The sequence below is a fragment of the Numenius arquata genome, chromosome 12 (genome assembly GCF_964106895.1).
Source record: "Numenius arquata chromosome 12, bNumArq3.hap1.1, whole genome shotgun sequence".
Lineage (NCBI taxonomy): Eukaryota > Metazoa > Chordata > Aves > Charadriiformes > Scolopacidae > Numenius > Numenius arquata.
This window is the reverse complement of record NC_133587.1, coordinates 34,699,572-34,714,026: the sequence shown is the minus strand read 5'-3', so window position 1 is coordinate 34,714,026 and position 14,455 is coordinate 34,699,572. Positions and strand designations below refer to the sequence as shown.

The 14,455-nt window shown below is 36.6% G+C and overlaps 1 protein-coding gene across 1 annotated transcript in view; it reads right to left on the bottom strand.

Annotated features, from left to right (window-relative positions):
- The window catches only part of ESYT2 (extended synaptotagmin 2), an 86,097-nt gene that overhangs the window by 22,334 nt on the left and 49,308 nt on the right, over positions 1 to 14,455 (bottom strand). The window contains exons 7-13 of the mRNA XM_074157118.1: positions 9,068 to 9,123; positions 4,150 to 4,270; positions 3,359 to 3,535; positions 2,860 to 2,942; positions 1,498 to 1,546; positions 708 to 797; positions 46 to 141 (exon numbers count right to left, since the gene is read on the bottom strand). Coding sequence (XP_074013219.1) covers positions 46 to 141; positions 708 to 797; positions 1,498 to 1,546; positions 2,860 to 2,942; positions 3,359 to 3,535; positions 4,150 to 4,270; positions 9,068 to 9,123 — 672 coding nt within the window. The remainder of the gene's footprint in view (positions 1 to 45; positions 142 to 707; positions 798 to 1,497; positions 1,547 to 2,859; positions 2,943 to 3,358; positions 3,536 to 4,149; positions 4,271 to 9,067; positions 9,124 to 14,455) is intronic.

Sequence of the window (14,455 nt, the reverse complement as noted above, 5' to 3'; positions counted from 1 at the left end):
AAGAGATACCCATGACAAAAGGGTATCCATCAGAATATAACTTACGGGCAGGTTTCTTGCTGAGTCCAAATAGAGAATAAGCAATGCAGAAGAAAGCCCATCATTGGCTTGGTCTTTATCAGCTCTAATGCTTGTTAGCACCTAAACCAAAAACATACTGTAAGCCTTTCTGAAAATCAAATAACATTATTATTTCTGTCCCGTTCCCGAAGAATATTTTTAAAAGATCCCCCAAAACACAAACATTCACAAATGCACACTATGAAGCATAAGAAGTTTTCAAGACTCATATAGATACTTCAAACCCATTTTTATGGAAATTTCCACCCCATTTCCTAATTTTTTTTTTCTAGACTGGACAGATTAAAATATCATATCCAACTTTATCTTCCAGGCTAATAAAATGTTAGCTGATATTCTCAAGCCATAACATTAAGAGAAAAGCAGAGGACCACAAAAGCATTTTAAATCCCATGCCACAAGAGTACTTTGACAGTTATGACTAGTTTTAGATTTCTAAAGACAAACAGCTTGCAATAAAGTTACAGGTTTATCCAAACTCACAACAGCTAGAGAATTAAATTCCTAACATACTTAACAAAAAAAACCCCCAAAACAACAACCACCCAAAAACCCCATAACACCCACAACAAAAAACACCCCACAACAATTAAGATTAGGATAAAAGTAACTTGTTAATTTCATACCTTGTCTAGATTTTCAGCAGTTGGCATCAATGTGAGCCATTCCAGTTTTAAATGCAATTTTCCTTTGGACACTTCATCCAAAGTAAACCACTAAAAGTTAAGCAAAGTACTGTGAAATAACCTGACACCAAACAAATACATGATTGCAGTTGGCTCTTCAGGATGTTTAGGAAATGCTAAGATCTACTAGAAATTTCGTGTAGCTGAAGTCTGCATAACCAGAAAAGATCTGATTCATTGTTTAAAATTTCCTATTTCACACTGAATATTACAACACAGAATAACAAAAACAGCCATGCAAACCTCTATGTTATACAGTAAAAGCATTTTTAAAATATCAAGAGAATTCTTTAAGTTCTGTGAAGATACTCTGGAAATACAAACCCTGCATAACATAATTCTTAACAATACATAAGATCTCATAACAATCCCTCTTACATACAGGACAAAAATTAGTCTGTTAAGTCTAATAATAGTTAAACTTGGCAATTAACTATTCTCCTGCAAGAAAAAGCTCTCACCAAATATATGTTACTGTTTTTTGCAAACTAGTAATCTTAAAACTCCAAGACAGAAGAAGAATGGCATTATTCTAAAAAATTCAGTGAAATTCTTCAGATTTCACCAGTTCAGATATTCCTTAAACCACTGTACTGATCATCAAGGAATCTATTTCTATAGCATTATTCATGCAAATACAGGAACTATTAACAGGAAAAAAATAATAATACGAGAACAACTACATAAACAACATATGGGGTTTTTAAACCAAAACTTACCGAACACTTACCTCATCTAGAAGACGTTCCTTTTCAACTTCAATTAAATCTATCATCAAACTAGAAAAAAAAAAAAAAAGAAAGAAAAAACCAGTACTTTAGCCAAGAAGCAAAAAATTTAATACAGAACTCAAATCCCACCCTGTGCTTGCTGAGTATTCAGGCTTCCACTGAGATCAAAAGAGCAGAATACTATTCTTTTAGCCCCTAAGAGAGGAAGAAGTAGGGAATGAAATGGCTGAACGAAGATGAAAGCAGGATAACAGAAAATATGCCTAAACTAGAGCCCATTTTGTAGCTACAAGGGCAACTGGCACAACATGGCTCACATACGTATGACCAAATTCTCAGAGCAGTGACTACATCCAAATTACCCACTGGAAATAGCCCCTGGACATACGCTGTGACCAAATTCATGCTTTGGCATTGTCTGGAAAAGTGATAGTTCACACAAGCTAAAAACGTATCACGAAATCTGCTAAAAATTAAACAGGGCAGACAACTACATGCCAGTACACGAACATTTGACGTGGCTTTTGATTTTATTAGTGCTGATGTACACATTATGCCACTTTTCCCCCCCACCACTTCAGTGTAAGATTAGGGAAGTGCAAAGAAAAGAAGCCTTTGTACTACCTACTTCTTTATTTTAATGAGAAGAGAAGTAGGTACTGTTGCTCCTGTTAAGAGAGAAGGAGCTGGAAAGATAAGGGAGTTCTACTCTGTATGGAAAGCAACAATGGGAAGCTCCAAAACTCTGCAAGAAATAAAGGTGACAAATTACTGGAGAAAGAAGCTGACTAAAACCCTGAAATGTTTCTGGGTAAACACTAAAGGTAGGCCTATGGACTCTAAGAGTGAGTAATGTTTGCGAAAGCATTACAGCAACTTTCTTTAATCAAATAGTTAAGATAAGCTCTTACAGAAAAATAAACTGTGAGATAGCCATTTAAAAACCATGGAGATGAAGAAGATACAGAGCTATAAAGCTATATTAAGGTTGCCTGAAGAAATAATTAAGACTTAGTGATGCTTACAAAAGCAGGTAGGGTGCAATTACTGAAAAACCCCCATTTTTTTTTTCTGGGTATCCACAATACTTACCTTATTTTTTGAAAAATATATGAAGATATAGATGTGTATATACACAAGTACATTTTTATATACACATATTTACATATATGAAGTAATTAGGGAACTATTACTACTACTTACTACCACCATTTTACAAAGATAATGAATTTATAAATACAGTAATGTAGCAGAACTACAATTGCAATAAAATGCAAAAAAAAAACCAACCCAAAAAGATGACATCAAAATATTTCATATCTCTCTTCAATACCTACAAGCATATTCTCCACAACATTTACCTTCCCAGGAAGTCATCTTTATCTGGATCTTCATCAAAGAGCTCAATCTCTAGCTCCTGTCCTGGATGTTCATATACTAAGGCCTGGAAGTACAGTAAGATGGCACTGTCAATGGTAAAACTAACTACCTTTGTTAAATGGCATAGTAACAGTAAAACATAGAACTACAGTCCCTCTGTGTATTAAAACCTATCAATAAGGAAATGCTTTTAAAAAGATGCAATTTAATGAGCAGAGCAAGTATAAAAGCTTTTCAGATGCTATTTGCTAATGCTGGCTTTAAGAGACTAGGCTGCTTTTCAGAACTACTGATGCTTAGCCTACGCAAAAGTAGTATATGGATCAGTGGAGAATTTCTGTTTTGTTACAAAACTTTGGGCTTTTAGAAGGAGACATCAAGAAGCTCCTCAAGGAAGTCCCCAAAGTATCTGCTTTAACAAAAGAAACTTTAGAAGACAACTTTACAGAACACACAGCAAGGTATTTTTAATTATTATACCTCATAAACTTCATTCCATTTTGGATTGAGATTTTCTTTGATGACCTTGCTTTGGAAAATCTGGTTGCCCACACGGATGATTCCATAAGGATCTGACTTTCCTTTGACAATCCCTTTTAGGTAAGTATCTTTCCCCTCCAGGTCTTGAGCTTCAATAAAGTGTATCCTTAGAACACCCTGAAAAAAGAAAAAATGAGCTTATGTAGTAATCTGAAAGCCTCTGTGCCATTGCAATTTATGCAATATATATGTTTTATAATTTCCATTGTGATTTCTTTAACATGAAACTTAGTTTGGACACATTAAATGGAGGGATATCAATGATGATCCACATACACAGCAGACATAGCACTAAAGAGATTCCTGAAAAGAAAAACTGTCATCAAAAAATCAGAAACTTGCCAGTTATATCAAGGAAAGCTGTGCTACTGGAAGCGAGTAGCAATAAGTAGTAACAACTTTCAAGTGAAGAGCACTACCAATAGTTTGCAGTGATAATACAAAATGTGCTACTTAATTTTTAGTCTCTACAGTGGAACTATGTTTTAAGAAGTAATACATTTAAGATTCTAGTAAAACAAAAAGTCCTTCTTGGCATTATTATGAAATATTAACTCCACAGAAATCATTTATAAATTAAATCAATTATTTTAAGTGACTGGATTCACAATAATTTGTACTACTGCAATAACTATATTTAGAAATTCACACAGATGTGCATATCTTTTAACAGTTACTACTACAGAAAAACCTAAATGCCAAACCATTAGTATTAACAGAAACATGCTTACCTTTGGTATAGGAAACCGCAACTGAGCAATCTGCACTTCACTGACAAGGGGGACTGTAATTCTATTTGGAAGGACAAGGTAGTTGGATATTATATCCAATATTATTGTATCTGATAAGCCACTGTTGGAGAAAATAATCCTCAGTTACTTCATGAGAATTAAACACATGTTATGTCACACTAATATATTCCTTTTTCTGCTTAACAACCTAAATGGGGAAAACATTTGCCTTTTTGGGGAGGTAGAAGACACATCTGCTTTTTAAACACTTTTTTTTTTTTTAAATAAAGGATTCTTGTCAAAACGGCCGCCAGGTGGAAGCAGCTGACACCGAATAGCAGAAACCACAGACATGAATATGAAGTTCTCATTTCCCTGCCACCACCAAGTTCCCCTCGCACTCCCCATTCTAAAGCCACCCAGGGTAAAAGGCTGTTGCTTAAGTTTTCTTGCCTGCATTGCATATAACCAAGCAGATGTTAACTGTTAATCTACTTTTGTATTTCAATAATGATTTAACTGTCCCTGAAAGTTTGGCTAACCATGCCCTCATTGTTATGAAACAAGTTCTCTTGAGCTGGGAGGACCACCATTTAAAACAAACACGCTTGTGGCCGAGTAAAATGTAGCCTGGGGAAGCAAAACAGGTTTTGTTCTGGCAAAGGGAGTGGCAGTACAATCACATCGGTAATGAATCATTTAAACACCCAACCCCATACTTCCCCACAAACACAGAAAAGAAAAAGATTTCTAAGCTACAAGTTCACCCAGTTTGGGTGTGAACTGGCAACAAATCAGAAGGTTGTCAGGCCAATGCCGTTGGTTACACACATTGCCTACACTGGCAGAAAGGTAGAACTGGAGTGGTACAACTCAGCATGGAAGACAAGTACCCAGGAAGATTTTAGGGGTATGTACAAAGGCTCAGAGAGAAAATTATAAAAGTACTTGAGATATTCTCAAATGCACATGCACTCTCACTAAAGCTGGCATCCCCTTCAGGGATGAATGATTTCTCCCAAAATACACCTTATGATTTTCCTTTTACAGTCTTTATGGAATCAAGATGCCAATAATGTTTGATTATTTAGAACATTTTTCAGAATAAGCACGTGTGTGTAATCACCTTGTGAAGTTTTCCTAAGACTCAGTCTCCAGTTGGGAGTAGCTCTGACTCAGCAGCTAACATACAAGCACAAAAACTGCAGTGAAATGTATATTACATTTTAATTTGGGAAGAAAAATTCATGGTGATTGATAAACACATTATGGTAGAGATGGGTAATAGAATTAACCCATTAAATACAATCTGGCCTATTTCAAAGTCGTACTGATCTTTCATGCCAGAGACTGGCTACCTGTACAGCCTACATCCCCTTGGCTGCCTACTTCCACTGGCATCCAGTACAAGAGGAACAGAAGAAGATCAAAACTGCATCAAGATCAACAGACAGGTCTGTGCAGACCTCCGTTTATTCTCTAAAAGAAGCAACGCTGGACCATGTTAAGATATTGCTCAGAGGAAAAGTTTCCTCTCAACTTCTGAGTTAATTCACATCTGTCCTAAAGAGGAGCCTTCATTTCCCTTGCTTTCTTGCAGAGCTTATCCAGATATACTTACAAAGATTTTTATTCTACATGAACACCAAACCTTAGAAAATATAGTCTTTCAAGACAATCACTACAAGAAGATAATTATGTTATTTGAAAATACGTAGCTTCCTTTAGTCATGGTAACATATGTTGCTTTTCAAATTTCTCAGTTCAGTTTTGCTAAGCATCAAATTTTCAACTTATGTAGGTTAGACGTTCTCTAAAATGAGCCAAGAAAATAGAACCCATTATTTTTTTAGACTTGAATTAAAAATTTAAGATAAACATCCCAAACAGTCTTAACATTAAAAGGAAAACAAAAAAAGCTGAGGCGATGGTAACTACACAAGCAATAATCACACTTTTCAAAATCCAAGTCTGATGATGAAGCTCCAGGAGAGAGATCAGGTAAGCTGGTTTTTTGTTCATGCTTTTTGTTAGTGTCCCTACCTGGCAAGAAGAAAAAGCTCTGCCTTTACGCTCAGTAAAGCACACGCCTTAAGAACAGGTGATTAATATAGAAAACTAAGTGACCTAGGTCAGAGAAAGCAAATGAGCAGTGCAAGAGAGACAGTGGTACCTGCAATGCCTCAGAAGAAAGGTTATCGTGCTCTTCTCTCTTCACAAACATTATGAAATAAGCTATAAGCATAAACAAACCTATCCTAGACTAGGAAAAGGTTCAGGGATTGATTAATGTTCAAATGGAGCTACAGGAGATGTCCTTAAATAAGAGAAAGCCTGAAGCACAACAGAGCCCTGTCACTTGGAGGATTCACAATCCTTTATACTAGGACCAAACCCCAACTCTGTGATTCCAAAGGTCAGTCCCACAATTTTATCCCAACACAAATGCTTGAGTTCACCAAAACATCTGAGAAATTAATATGAAAAGTGAACCAGCATTAATGGAATTTCACAGAATTTTACACAGAGAAACTGGATTCATAGGAGGTAGCAGATATTCCAGCTTTAAAAACAGGGAGCTGAAAAAGTTATGGTCTTTGGTATTCTAAGTAATGAATTAAATGAATTCTAAACGAACACGAGACTTTCAAGCTGTTTAAAACTTATCTAACCAAATATTAGCCAACTGGGATGCTCCCAGCTCCAAAGTATTCTTCATGAATACAAGGCAAAAATGACAATCTTATTTATTATTTTATTACTTAAACTAAGAGCTCTGACCCATGGAAAAGATTCAAATCACTGATCAAGCAAGAGAGAAAGATGTACCAATTTAAACCCTTATATTGATGCATCATCGGTAAAGAGCTTATTAAGATTGTAAACTCCAAGTCATTGATTCTAAGTACAATTATTTTTTCAGTTCATAAACATGAGAGAAGTGTGAAAGGCTTCAGATAGTTTAAGTGTCTTCAAAAGCTCATTTCATTGCAGTAAAATAATTGGCAGTTACCCACTCTGTTGTATTGCTCTCTATTTAGCTCTACTTAATTTTTAGTGACCAAATAAGCAGCTATGTATTTTTCCTATGTTGTCTTTATTCATACCGTAGAGACAGCACATCTCTGACTGCACAGAGTATTTTTACTATAGCTCAAGCAACCGTAACAGAATTCACCTTCCCGGCATCCACTTTCCCTCCTGACAGCACGTGAGTATTCTCACAGCCTGGCTCCTCCTCACAGAGATTTTAATTCCACTCCTCCATAAGCTATGCTAATGATGGAATATGAATTACTTCTGTGTCCTTCTCCTTGTGGAGTCATATACAAAGAGCAATGGAAGTTGTTAACAGCTAAAAGGGAAGCTTCCAGCAGCAAATGCAGAAATTCATTTAGCAGAAAACATTTCCATACAAAGTACAAGTAGTTTAGTGTGCAGCCAACAGCCACAGGACGAAAAAGTTACCTGTGGTGGCAGCAATCTCTTGCTCATCATTGTTTATAACAACTACAATATGTCAAGCTGTCGTACCAAAATATACAATCTATCTATACAGATAAGAAAAACAAATACAGCACTGAAGAAATCTCTTGGTAAGGCAGAGCATGAGTCACCTCAGTTACAGTTACTATAGAAACTATACTACATGTAGATGGCACCATTATTTGCATATGTGGCCAAGCTCGGTTGCTCTGGAAACTATAAACTTGAGATTTTTAGCAAGACTTTGTTTACATCTGAGGTTTTCTGTTTGTAGTCAGGCAAATATGTAGCATGATATGAATCTCAGGAACCCGGTAAGTTTAAGTAGTAAATGTAAACTTATTAGTGTAATGTCAAAATAGCAAATTGTTACTCAGAAGTTGTATTTTGGAAGCCATTCTCTCACTCATGAAGAAAACCCCTTTCCTTGGAGGCGGTCTTTAGTGGGCTTGAATCATAAGCAATTCTTGCAGCCACTAACCCACTTAATGCAAGTTCTAATTTCAAACTGTTCATGCAATAGCTTCACATGTCTAAGTAAAGCAAAAATTGTTTCGGGCATGCAACTGAGCACTAAAGGATTAATTTAATACCTAAATTCAAACTCTTGTTTTCAAACAATAAAAAAAAAAATTCTGGAGTCAGCCAACTCTTGTGAGTATGGGATTCAATAGAAGAATTAGACACAAAATTCAAGTGTGTATCAGATCTGCCATTATCCCCTTAGCCACTGTCTCAATATTAAAAAGCCCCTAGGTAACCATTACAACTTGATAATTATTAATATATTCATGGGGATTTAACCTTATTGGGATTACAATGATTCAAAGAAACTTGATTTTCACCTCTGCTTCTGCTTTTTTCTTTGGTGTTTTATAATGTACTATTTTGAAAAGCTCTGAATACACCAAGCATTTTTTCTAGCTATATTTTTGCTACTCCGTTTGATCTTCACATAGTAAACTGAAAGCTTCAAAACTAAGTACTCAAAGAGATTAGAAAGTTTATTTAATTTGGTTACTGTCTTGAGATATTTCTAACTACCTTTACGCAAGCAACTAGAGATGTATCAGTGGACAAAGCCATAAACCAAGATGTTGTCAGCTCACTGGTGTGAAAAATAAGGCTTTCTGCTGTATACAGGAAATACACAAGATTCTGGGAATCTGGAAAGGCTGAGAACACTAAAAAAAGCAGATTAAAAATTAACTTTTCAGAATGTTTTTAGTAAGACCTACCAGATATGCTTTTAATGTACTTTCACTTGTAGTGAAATCACTACCTTCTGCCAATTGCGCAATTTCATATAATTCTAAATTAATACATAACTGCTCAGAGTAATTTAACCTAAAATTATTTAGCCCGTGGTCTTCAGATTTTTTGGGGTTTATTGGAGTGGATGAATATCAAACACTGGTTTACGTTTACTCACTTCAGTCCCGGAACATCCAGAAGGTTGGTCAGTCCAGTCCAGTTAATTTCCAAAAGCTGTGAATTACAGAGAAACAGGCAAGAATAATCACCCTACATTAATTTTCCATTAAAAAAAAAAGTACATACTATTCTTTTACAAAGGATCTGCTAATAGTTTAGTTAGTGATTTCCCTTGTGAATACTTCCACTGAAGATAACACATAATGTATTTGCTTACATAAAGAGCACTGTTACTTAATGTACTTTTGTAATGGTGGCAAAATATTTCAACAACATTATCTATGAAGCACCCAGCCTACCTGTAACAAACCATTAAGCAGAAAAAAATAATTATTCTTTCAACAGAAAAGGTAGTAAGATTTAATAACTGAATATTCCAAAACAAAAAGGCAAGACATATCATGGGATGTACTGCAAGAACCTACACGAGCCAGCAACATGCCCTTGCCGCAAAGGCTGCTAATGCCATCCTGGACTGCATTAGGAAAGCCATTGCCAGCAGGGTGAGGGAAGTGATCCTTTCCCTCTGCTCAGCACTGGTGAGGACACACCTGGAACAGTTTGCCCATTTCTGGGCTCCTCAGCACATGGACATACTGGGGAGAGTCCAAAAAAGGGCCATGAGGGTAATTAAGGGACTGGAGCATCTCTCCTATGAGGAAAAGCTGAGAGAGCTGGGACTGTTTAGCCCAGAGAAGAGAAGGCTCAGGGACATCTTATTACTGTCTATAAATACCTGAAGGGAGGGTGCAAAGAAGACAGAGCTGGGCTATTGTCAGTGGTGCCCAGTGACAGGACCAGAGGCAATGGGCACAAAGTGAAACACAGGAGGTTCTCTCTGAACATCAGGAAGCACTTTTTACTGTGAGGGTGAGGAAGGGCTGGCACAGGTTGTCCAGAGAGGTTGTAGAGTCTCCACCTTTGGACATACTCAAAAGCCATAGATTTGTAGATTCATAGATTGGTCCAAGCCGGAAGGGACCTCCAAAGGTCATCTAGTCCGACCTTCCCACAGTCAGCAGGGACACCCCCAACTAGATGAGGTTGCCCAGGGCCTCGTCGAGCTTCACCTTGAATATCCCAAGGGAAGGGGCCTCAACCACCTCCCTGGGCAACCTGTTCCAGTGTTCCACCACCCTCATAGTAAAGAACTTTTTCCTAATATCCAATCTAAATCTCCCCTTCTCCAGCTTAAAACCATCGCCCCTCGTCCTGTCACTGCAGGCCCTTGTAAACAGACCCTCCCCAGCCTTCCTGTAGGGCCCCCTCAGGTACTGGAAGGCTGCTATGAGGTCTCCCCGGAGCCTCCTCTTCTCCAGACTGAAGAACCCCAGCTCCCTCAGCCTGTCCTCATAGCAGAGGTGCTCCAACGCCCTGATCATTTTAGTGGCCATCTGGACACAGTCCCAGCTAACCCGCTCTGGGTGGCCCTGCTTCCTCAACTGGGTTAGACTAGACGATTTTCAAAGGTCCCTGCCAACCTCAACTATTCTATGAGTCTGTGAACATATTACAACAGAACACAAACATTTGGTCCCACTCAGGCAATAAGATTAGTGTCTTCCTAACTATGCCATTCAGAAGGGTGGATAAACCTAGACTTCAACAGAATGCTTAACATTAGCACTTTCCCTGCTGATATCCATTCAGAAAATTGCTGCAAGGTTTTCCTTAGCCTCCTTCTTTTACCGTATTACATTCAAATGTCTCAGTATAGGCAGGAGAGAAACAGAAACAGAGACTCCTCTAATACAGGCATCTAACTTAAACTCCAGTAGGTGACTGAAAGAAGCTTTTCCACTACCTCCATCAACCAGAAGGAGAACAATGGATATCTGCTATATTTCAACATTTAGAAATCAAGGCACCAAGAACAAAAGAATTATAAATTTATACAGATCATTACAATTTATCTGTTTGGTTCTTTTAAATGCAATTTTCTAAACCCTTCAGGATATTCATGTTTCCCAGACACTGAAAGAATGAATGAAAGTCAAAACAATTTTTCACTCTGTCGTTACAGCATCAGACAGAAGAGAAGAGCTGAAGAGAGAACAACAGCTTAACTTAGTGGTTTAGTTCTATTCAATTCATTTTCTTACTTTGCATTATTTTATATTGTGTGGGTAAAATGCAGTAAACAATACATTTCTGCCAGGAAAAGTATGGATTTCTGTACAGACTTTATTATATTTAATTATGCCGTTGCTACCGCCATTTTCCCTTTGCCAATTACAGAGTATTTCCTTTATCCATACATTGCATATACTGATTTTCTCCCAGGAATCATATTAAATATCTCAACAGATACAATAAAGATGAAGTTATGATAGCGGGGAAAAAAAAATTAACATTTTTATTGTTCCACTCTGACCCTTAAAAACACTTTCCCAAAGTATCCACAATAAAATAGCAGTTGTACAGGGAACCAAAATGTAAAGCTTCAGACAATTCACCGAACTACGAGTAACATGGTTCCTATAAGCTTAATTCTGTGGCTTTAGGAATAACAGGACCTTTCTAATAAGATACTGCAGAACTGATGCTACTGTGAAAACTTTGGTTGATTTTTAAGAGATTTCTAAAACTATATTTTGCAAGTTTCACCAGAACGTTAATTTTTCCTTTTTATTTACTTTTCAGCACAATATCCCCAACAGACACAGAAAATAATACGTCAGAGGAGGTAGAAAAGTAACAGAATTTTTAACATTTTACTAAATAGCAGTAAGTTCTTTTTGCAGTTTAGGGCATAGAGAAACAAAGATAAAACACTTCTTGCATTAGTTGCTGGTTAAGCTTCTGTTTTAACCTTTACATCATTGGTGAAATGCACCACTGGGCAAACTGAAAACGAAAAATGTTATTTGTCTGCTGGTAATTACATTCCACAATTAAGATATTTTGTCTTTATAACTAGTATGTTCCAAAGACTTCCTCTCACTTAGTCATTTATTTACTTGATTCTGTGTATTAAAATTCTTTTGCAGGACAAAGTGAAACAAATTATCTTGCAGGACAAAATTAAATACAGCACCAGATACTATTTAATATAAATCTGAATCTCCAAGTTCATGTTTCCAGATGTACAAAACATTGGAGGTAAACAAGATAACATTATTAAGAAAGACATTCTCCAACTGTAATAGTAGCTCTAGCAACCAAATTGCATGAACAGGTTGAAATAAATAGCTTTCAAAACATAAGTTCTGTGATAAAGTAATTGATTTTTGGACTCTAGAAATTTTAATGAACACTGTCCTTACCCAAAGGCTGGAATATCTCTAAAACCCTAACTTCTATAAATACAAGGTGAACAGTTATGGTCTCTTTGCTCTTTTACATGATGAAAACAATGTCAGATGGCTACTCTGCAATTATTCATATCTGTGAAGTTGATATTTGTTCTCATTATAAAATAAAGGGCTTTTAAACACTCAAAAGTGTTAAGTGAACAATGTGGTAAAAATTAATAATTAAAGCATATTGCATAATAATGAAGCAGATCATGTTCTTGTGACTTGTAACAACAGTCATTCTAAAATATGCAATAAATATCGACAGTCTTGGATTTAGTTTTCCACTTATGAAGTGATACAAACCCTGGATGAATATGCAATAAATTAACCGAAGGATACAAACGAAATGATGAATGCGATGGTGAAATGTGAGACAGTGCTATAGATATGAGCATCTTCAGAAAACTTTTCAAATTTAATTTACTTTTCCCTTAACGTCACGTCCAGCACACTTGATTTCTGCATAAGCGGAGAGTTCCCTCAACTGGGAAACTGAAAACTTTACAGCCAGGCTTTGGTTTCCATTGCACAAAATATTCCAAAGCACTTTTATCTTCTGCCCAAATGTCACATTATAAGCATAGTTTTGACATTTGCCTTTCAGAGCCCCTCCAAGGACTTTCACTGAGACAGTTTCACAAAGTTGAAAACAGATGATTTATTGAAGCGACAGATACAACAGATTCAGAATTGCCATTGATAAATGCACTAGCTGCAATAGTACTAATATATGATTTTTTAATTATTTTTCTTTATTTTTTAATTTTTTAATTGATTTTTTAATTACTTTTTAGGATATTTTTAAAGTCAAAAGAATTGAGATGAATGCTGGGAGTAAAAATTGGAATCTCAGAGTAAAAATAGTGATTTAACTGACCATACAAAGGCACCTAGTTTCATTTGAGATCCATTAGGATATAGAAACAGAATAGTTGGGGTTGGAAAACATGTCTGGAGATCATCCAGTCCAACACTCCTTCTCAAAGTGGGATCAGCTGTGCAGGTTGCTCAAGGCTGTGTCCAGTTAGGCTTTGAATATCTCCATGGATGGAGACTCCACAACCTCTCTGGGCAACCTGCTCCAGTGTTCTATCACCCCTACAGTTAAAAAACAAGAAAAATGATAACAATTTTTTGTGTTTAAAAGGAATTCATTGTATTTAAGTTTGTGCCCGTTACCTGTTGTCCCGTCACTAGAAAGCACTGAGAAGGGTCTGTCTGCATGGTCTTTACTTCCCCTATCAGGTATTTATATATATATTAACAACATCCCCCCCAAACCTTCTCTTCTCCAGGCTAAACAAACCCAGCTCTTGCAGCCTGTCCTCATATGAGAGATGCTCCATCCTCCTAACCATAGCCCTTTGTTAGGCTCACTCCAGTAGGTCCATCTCGCTCTTGTACTGGGGACCCCAGCACTGGACCCAGTACTCTAGATGTGCCTCACCAGCACTGTGCTACTTCCTCACTCCTGCAATCTAACAAATGTTTAAGTAATATAAGTAGCTTGGTAGTAGTTGATAAGACCAACCACAACTTGTGTTTTCACAGTAGTTCTCACGTTCTAATCACAAGTTTTGATACCACATTAGGTAACACTTTAAAAATCTATGTCTGGAAGGGTCTAGAAAAAGTAATTTTATACTGTTTTTAGATAAAGAACCCAGTTTATTACATGATTTCTTCCCTTTTTCATAGGCAAATTAGAAGGCAAATACACACCATAAATACCTCAAAAAAGTGGCCTCTATCCTAAGACGTTCATACCTACCTCCTGTATTTAACAGTTTTGCATACTGTTTTCAGAATAAGTAGAAAATGCAAAAATATTTGCATTTCATGTTGATTTTTTTCATGCTTTGTTTAGTATATTGCATAGAGCAGTTCACAGGGAAGAGTCTTGTGCTGTCTCCTATGACTTGAGCAATATAATGCATGTTGAAATTCAGCATTGAGAAACTTCTACACTAGACTGAAATATCTATCATAGTGGGTTTTATAATAACAGCCACAACCCAAAACAAAGAACAACATATAAGATACCATTGAGAACTGAAAAATTTTCAAATTATATGACCAAAAAGCAT